We start from the raw sequence: 8,289 nt of genomic DNA, 5'->3' as shown, positions 1-8,289 counted from the left end.
AGAAAATAAACAACTTTTCGACAAGTTTTTGTCATAATCAGACAAAACCTTGTCGAAACGTTGTACATTTGCTGTCATGTTAAACTTATATTAAAGTTTTTCTTCATTACCCATTTAAGCCGTCTCCAGCCATTATTAGTCTCAAAGTGGGTTCCTCGTCATCGAATTTGAATCTACTATTAGTATTACTAACCTGAAGGTTATATTTTTTTAAGAACTGAAGTACAGCAAGCAATGCATTTTTATCCACGTCAGGCTGCTGACTTTCAGCACTTCTTTGGTCAGTCGATGCTTCGTTTCCTCCTTCAACAGTAATAATCTCATTTTGTAATTCAGACTCATTTGTTGCGTTGACGAGTGAATGTGAATCCATCACCGCTTCTGCCATCGCTCTCGTATTCGTGTTTGATATACAGTACTCAAATTAACAAAGCAAACTATGATAGACTTAATGATTCAATACAGCTTAATTGATAAAGTGTTTGTTTTTCGAGCAATCCCAAACTCTATTTTTCAGTTTTCTTTTTTTGTTCAAAACATTAATAATTAGAGAATATAAACACATCAAAATAAAAGAATAAACATTATCTTTGGGGTGGAGTGATTAAATCATAACAATAACAACAACAAGAAACAAAACAAAAAAAACATATCACACTAATACCAAACAGAAGAAAGCTATATTTAAAATACAATTAACAAAAGAACTTATTTTGAAACTAGTAAAATAAGAAAATCAAACCATCAGATGAAATAACCATTGTCAAACTAAAACACGTAACACAACTAAACCCTCTAGAAACTTCATATTAAAATAGAACAACTATTTTAACACAGTAAATGAAATATAAAACTAAAAGGAAAAAAAATACAAAGACATATACAGAATATACGCAACAAACCTATAGATTAAGAAGAAATGTTAAAATATATACTTACTCAGCAGCCAGCATGAGGCTTAATTCACTCTTCTCACTTTAATCACACCAGCAAATCCTTGAGTGTTGTGCTACTCTTCTGAGTGGCTATCGTTGACGCCTTCAAGGTATCATGAGCTTGGGCCAGGGTCCTCTTCATGTCTACCACTTCAACCTGCAAGTGGCACACCTCTTTTGCGAGCAACGTAGCTCTCCGCTATAGTTTGTCCTACTTCCTGTTATAGATGGCCCAAGCCTAAGTATATTCAACGGCCATCTTTTAACAATGGTGCTTGTAAATGAGGCTCTTCTCTAAGATAGATTGGTTTATTATCCTCTTTGGTGGTTTTAATGGAAGTTCCGCTCACATTTGCCTTTGAAGTTGTTTTCGTGGCTCTATGGCTAATGGTGCATCGATTGTTATTGAGGTAGAAGCCCCTCACCTTGACCTCATTTGCTGGATGGCTTCAATCTGGTGTATTACGTTTGGCATTTCCTTGTTAATGGTCCATAAAAGGATTGGCTCATATGAATCACCCTGTTGGTTGTCTTCATCATGGTTACATTGGGCCTCGTGGTTATGACTACAGAGGCAACAGACGTCATCTGGGGACCCTTTTCCCTTCAACTTTCCCAGAGCCCACTAGTCAACTTTCGAGAAGATCCAAGATACAGAAAGGTTTACTTTGGTTTTGAAATGCAGTGCACCCAACCATAGAAAATATATCCCTAGTGGCTGTGAATGCAGTTACACAGGCTTCACTGGATTTCTATTTGATCAATGCCCATATCCATGCTGTCCTCTTATGTCACTGTCAGACAAAGAGAACCCAGCTTACCATTTAACACAGTTGCATTTGCCTTGCTACTGTCTTATTATCAGATGGATAGAGCCTGGGTCCAATAGGAAAGGAAATGGGTTAAGCCTGCAAAACTGTTTCATACACATTAGAGTTGGCTTGGATTAGATGACGCCAATCCTTGCTTTTGACCATTAGAAATTAACAATGCTTACGTTGTATTCTTAGGGACTTTCTTCCAGTTACACGTTTATTACCAACTTGGTGCAGTTTACAAACTTTCGCCATGCAGGTGTTATTTTCCACCTCCAGCAGTGCTCTCACATCTTGAATTTTCATACTTTATGACTGCACCTTGCACTGAAACATTGTTAAGAAAATATTTAAAAATATCTGTATGAGTGAAAATATTCTACCACATGCAAAAAAACAACAACAAATAAAACTGGGTACATCAACCTTACATTTGATATTATATCTAAGTTACTGTCCATGAATTTCATTTACTAATAATAATTTCACCTGCTCATAAATATTTCAATTTGATCCAATTTAAGTATCTTGCAATACCCATACCGAAAATCATTAGGTTAAAAATGTTTCCTTACAAACGTAGTATGAGTATTTATGTTACTCTTATCTTTCACATTATCTGCTAAATATTGCAATGTCAAAAATAAATACAATTTTAGTAGCATTAACAGTAAAAAACAGCTGTACTGTATCTTCAAAAATACTTTCTAGGTCTGTTGTCACACTTAACTTCATATCACGAAGACTTAACATTCGGATCACGTACTTTGTTTCTGGTCACATGTATAATTAATCCTTTCATGTTATCTGACACTCATGAATGATTTTATGTAATGTCTACACACACATATTTATTTATACTCAAATATTGCTATATACATATATCACTATTACACATTGTCACATACTCTAATAGCTCATAACAGATTGCCTCCAGTAACTGAACAAATTATTTTTTTTGAAACTCTGGCTAGGTAAATGTGGTCACAGAATATGCTCTCATCTAAGAGTCTTCGAACTAAATTTATTTATCTTTTCAGGAAACATAGATAATCACCAGCAGAAATAAGCTAAACTAAGACTTTTCTAAAATTCTTGACAGCCAGAATCAATATTCGTGCCATTACTATTGTATATCAATTTACCCTTAGAAGAAACGCATCTTCTTCATTCCATATAGAAGTATTATACTTTCTCCAGATGTACAGTGGGTAGTTTAGCAAGGACAAGGTGACAAGCTCCATAGAGTTCTAGCCACTGAGATATATCAAATGAGTGATTCTGTCGAAATCTTGGATGACATTTTACTTCCGAAAATCCCCTCTTTAGCTTAGAAAGCAACAGGCATACTGTTCTTTCAGCTGATATTTCAAACTTCTAGTGATCATATTCAATTGTGCAAGCTATTAATTTACTATGCTTCTGTCGTTAGAGTTTATAAAGTAACCCAGTGGCAAGCATAAAATGTATTGCTTGCATCACACCAAGAAGTATCACCTGATAGCTCTGAAATCGTCTTTTAGTTGAGTTTACAAAATCCTAGCTATCAGCTTCAATTTTACAAATACAAGATATATTAGACACTGTATCTACTAACACTAATGTCCTAATTGTGATGATTGAACAGCTATCCTCCAATATCTGATAGGTATCTTCCATAGTTAAACTCTGCTCGACAGCCCAGAAATTAAGGGTTGTTAACACCTATTGGTCACATCATAGATAGCCAGATAAATACTTTCAGCTGTTTCATCCTCTTCAGGTGAATCAACGTAACATGAGATGGTATCCTTGTCTTCATTTGACTTTCAACTTCTGACTATCAGTTGAGCCAGTGTACTAAAGGTTCATCTGTGATGTCTCCAAATTTAATGCCTCCCGGTGACACAGCGGTATGTTGCGGACTTACAATGCTAGAAATCGGGTTTCGATACCCGTTGTGGGCAGAGCACAGATAGTCCATTGTGTAGCTTTGTGCTTAACTTAACAAACAAAAAAAACATATTTAAGAAAGGATATTGACTTATTGGAAATGATTCAGAGGAGGATTATTATGGTGGTTCCAATGATAAAAGGGCTATCCCGCCGGGCTAGGTTAACATATTTTCTCTTGAGAAAAGAAGGCTAAGATATGATTTTATTAAAATTTACAGAATGATTCAGGAGACTGATAGGATAAACTCTAAAGGCCTCTATTTTATGGTACTGTACTGTGAAGACAATAGGATGAGAGAACCCAAGTTTAATATTTGGAAAATACAGGCTAGGCTCCAATTAATACAGCTTTATTTTTCTAAGAGGGTTTTGGCTTATGGAATAAATAGCCATTGCCAACAGTAGTAGTGGAAGCCAGCACTACAGGGGAATCAATAATTTCCTCAAAAATAAAGGATGAATTCACGTTTTCACTTTTTCCAGAGTATGAAGTTAACTTTTGTGACCACTGGCATGCTGACAAAATTAAAAAAGGCAACTGTTTTAAAGATATCAACATTATCCTTTATTTACAACAAAATTCTCTCTCTTCCCTGTTTTAATATATTTATTTCAGTGAGGGTGACAGACTCATCTGCAGAGTTATTGACCAGATAACTGCCATCTGTTGACTACTTTTGGGGGTTTCTACTTTTATTGTTCTTCAGATGTGCTGATGGTAAGCTTCATAAGCTCGTCAGTGGTATTTGTGTCTAGGCTGCAGCCCCAATCAACTTGTATTATTTTCATGGTGCTGTAGTCCATTTCAGAGCATACAGTAGATATGGAGTAAATGTTGCAAGAACATTTTCGGAATGTTCATAAAGTCTCCTCTATCAACACTATCCTGGTTTATATGCTGCTACATTGACAGTGGATGATGACAGAGAATATATATAGCCAGTCTGCCTCATATATATCTTCACATCAGCCCACTCACCTACGATCGGATGTCATAGCCAAACTTCTATAAAATTGTGCTGAAATGAGCAGTTGAACTTGTTATATATTATAAAGATGAAGATTCTGGTCAGATCAATACTTTTGATCTAAAAAGTTTGTTGTAAAATTCATCCCAGCTTGTTCAAGGCATTATTATGACTAACAACAATCTGTTTTTGTTGTATGTCAGACCTGTTTTAGTTTTACATTACTTTGTGAGCGTTCCTTCAGTTTTCCATTCTACCATGTATAGTAAAGCTTACTTTCCATCAAGAAAATCTTGCACGAAAGAAACACAGTATGTGCAATTTTTACTTCAGTCAAGGCACTGGACATAGTGACATCACTTTGTGGAAATAACAAGGAACCTTTGCTGATTTCATCAAAACATCCTGAAGTAAAAACATAAAAAATTAAATATTTTGTGTTCTAAGTAGTCAAGACACTATATCTTTACCAGGATACTCAATGGCTTCAGAAAAAATTTCTATATGCTTACTTATGCATAGCCAGTTATTATTGTCCCTACTGGACTTAGAAAAATTATCTTCTATTATTCCTACCACCATATTTATATCTTTAAGCATATTTGAAAGTTTGTTGTAGAATAGGTAGATGGATGTCTACTACTGTATTTGTGTATGGTGCCTTAAAGGTATCCATCATGGCAAATTCCAATCTACAGGCCATACAGTGTATTTGAACAAGCCAAGATGCATCTGCTGCCAACAAGTGTCTACATCGTATCTAATGTCTACCATCTTGAAATTAAGTTCTTTAGGCAAAAAACTAAAACCTTAGAAATCTGTCTCCACTGCTTTAAGAACACCATCATACTTGCTACTTTTACACCGTAAACTTGCAAGCTTGAGGTATGTAATATGAGGATAAAGTTTTTGTTATTTGTAAATACGATCATTTACACGTAAGTTATATATGTGCTGTCATCAATCGTCAAAGAAATGCAATCAGTTGTATGCACATGTTATCATAATTGATCATGCAAAGTACCAGCAATATTAGTGATGAATGTCCTACATGTTTTATCGAGGCAGTAGGATCTGTCTGTTTTAAGGTGTCATTATTTATATGTAGTTCTGTTAGTTTTGGGAAGCTAGTAAGTGACCTCTCGTTGATGGCTTCATAGTAAGCTGTTTGAAGCAACTTTTTCATTTCTATAAAAGTGTGAAAGTCCAACATTCACAGACTTTTTATGTATAACTAATTTAGTTTTTATTTCCCTGCTTTTTTATTTATAACTCACGTGAGCATCAAACTTCATGTGCTGTTTTCTGGATAATTTTGATCAATACTGGTATCACAGTTTGATCAGAGCCGTACTTTTGATAAATTTATGCACCAAATAGAAGGTTGAATATATTATATTAAAATGATTTTGACTATGTAAATCAGCACAGCAAGTCACGCGAAAACCATACCTGATATAATGTAAGGGTAGAACGACACATATAACATACATTTTGACATTGTTTCATGTTTCATACATAGTGTGGTGCAAGCGAAAATTAATTGTTTTTGGAAGGATATTAACAAACTTTTCTGGTGCAAAAAATATTCATACACATAGATCATACAGATGTGTTCAGGTCAGAGATTTAGAATGTTCAAGATAGAGATTTCCCTTCTAATTAATGGCATTAGAGAGAAAAGAAAGAATATGGATGAATTTGAGGAACCACAACCATACATAAAGAAACTTGTAAGAAGTTGAAACTGTCATGGCAAGTAAAATGCGGCATGTTTTTTAATTTTCTTGCAAAGTTACACGAGGGCTATCTGAGCTAGCCGTCCCTAATTTAGCAGTGTAAGACTAGAGGGAAGGCAGTTATTCATCACCACCCACCGCCAACTTTTGGGCTACTCTTATACCAACGAATAGTGGGATTGACCGTCACGTTATAACGCCTCCACGGCTGAAAGGTTGAGCATGTTTGGTGGACTGGGGATTCGAATCCGTGACCTGCAGAATGCGAGTCAAGCTCCCTAACCACCTGGCCATGCTGGGCTCCTCGAATGTAGGGGTTAGTGACAAAAGCTATCCATATGCCCCAGGCAACAGTGCAAACAAAATCAAAAAGGATCTCTGTCTGGAAATGAGGCCAAAAGGATATGGGCTCTCAGTCAATACCCCTATTCAACCATCACCACGTTTAGTCAATGGATAATGAAATGGGTATTCATGATGTTCATACAAAGACATACAGGTCAAGTCACCAGATATAGTGCCTGTAGAATTCTTTGTGATCAGATTGATGAATTTCTGCTAGTAAACCATCATATCCTCATACACTAGATGGACTATGACAAAATTCAGGAAAGAGTGATGTGCTTTGGACGGGCCAATGGGAATTATACTGCAGGATGTACAGATAAAGCACGACCAGACAATGTAACATCGACTATATTGATGTGATGAGGCTCCAAAACTGTTTAAATATTCAACCTTCTGTAGTTTCAGTTGTATTTCACTATCTTTGTCATGCAACCAATAAGTGTACAACTCTGTAATATATTTTGGAACAGTTTTTATGTAACAGGAATCTTCTATCCCTTTTCATGGGTTAACACTTTCCAGTTAAAGCGATTGTCCATTGTGTTATTACATACACTGTTGTCATGTGTTTTTAAATAAAGACTGTTTTCACTGTACGTACACTTGTGTTTCTTTGAACAAAATCAGTTAGTTTAACATAAATTCATAAATACCTTGTAATATTTTCTGGCCGACTCTTTCTTTATATAGTGGATCGACCTTATTCACTCTTAGTTGAAATTACAGTTTTACAGGGAAATATTATACTGTTGTAGACTATGTTTTCTGATATTTTAATGCAGACGTTTTGTAACATTTGCTAGAGGTACTTTTGGCATGACACAGCGTCACTCCCAGAAATTTTCCGAGTTTATAGAATAGATATAATTTATAGAATATTCTAGAGACTTGGATAAAAATATCATAGCACAAAAACTAGTCAGTTAATCAGTGAGCTGATTAGTTAATGCATATACAACATTTTATGAATCCATTACTGAGTTAGCGAGTGTGTTTCTTCATCCAATTTTGCATTAGTACCAGATACCAGAGGAAAACTAATTAATCTACAAACTGATCCCTCAGCAACAACTTGAGGAGATCAGGTGGTGCAGTTAGGTAAGCCTTGTGTGCCATACTTTCCAAGTCCTGTGCCAGCTCTTACAGGCTCTCCCCTTTGGTATGGACTCTCGTCCTAAACCTAGCCCTGTAGACTTCGGACTGATTTTGAGTTCCATACCTGAGTTCTAGAGCCACTACCGGTGCTCTATAGTTGTGCCTGTAGTCTGCTGACAACTGTCCAAGTATTTCCAGTGGTTGTCCCTTCAAGTTCGTTGTCAGGTACACTGCTTTCTGCTCCTATGTCCATCCATTCATCTCTGCCAGGAGCTCAAATTGTGCTGTATATGCTTCCCATCGAATTTCTGTGGCTTCCTTCTTACTAGATCACCCCTATTGCTGACATTCATATCTGGGATGTGACTTCTAACAGGACTGAAGATATCTGCATTAGGGTCTAGCTGTGGGGTCTGGAAGGGGCTTCCCATTGTTCGAGGCTGATTAGATCGAT

The 8,289-nt window shown here is 36.1% G+C and overlaps 1 protein-coding gene across 1 annotated transcript in view; it reads right to left on the bottom strand.

Moving 5' to 3' along the window:
- Positions 1-482, bottom strand: part of LOC106469289 (transcription initiation factor TFIID subunit 5-like) — a 66,484-nt gene extending 66,002 nt beyond the window's left edge. The window contains exon 1 of the mRNA XM_013929775.2: positions 194-482. Coding sequence (XP_013785229.1) covers positions 194-388 — 195 coding nt within the window. The 5' untranslated portion in view covers positions 389-482. The remainder of the gene's footprint in view (positions 1-193) is intronic.
- Positions 483-8,289: the final 7,807 nt, after the last annotated feature.

Source organism: Limulus polyphemus, unplaced genomic scaffold (assembly GCF_000517525.1).
Source record: "Limulus polyphemus unplaced genomic scaffold, Limulus_polyphemus-2.1.2 Scaffold3399, whole genome shotgun sequence".
NCBI classification, from domain to species: Eukaryota; Metazoa; Arthropoda; class Merostomata; order Xiphosura; family Limulidae; genus Limulus; species Limulus polyphemus.
Note: the sequence above shows the minus strand (reverse complement) of the source record. Positions and strands in the feature narration are given on the sequence as shown.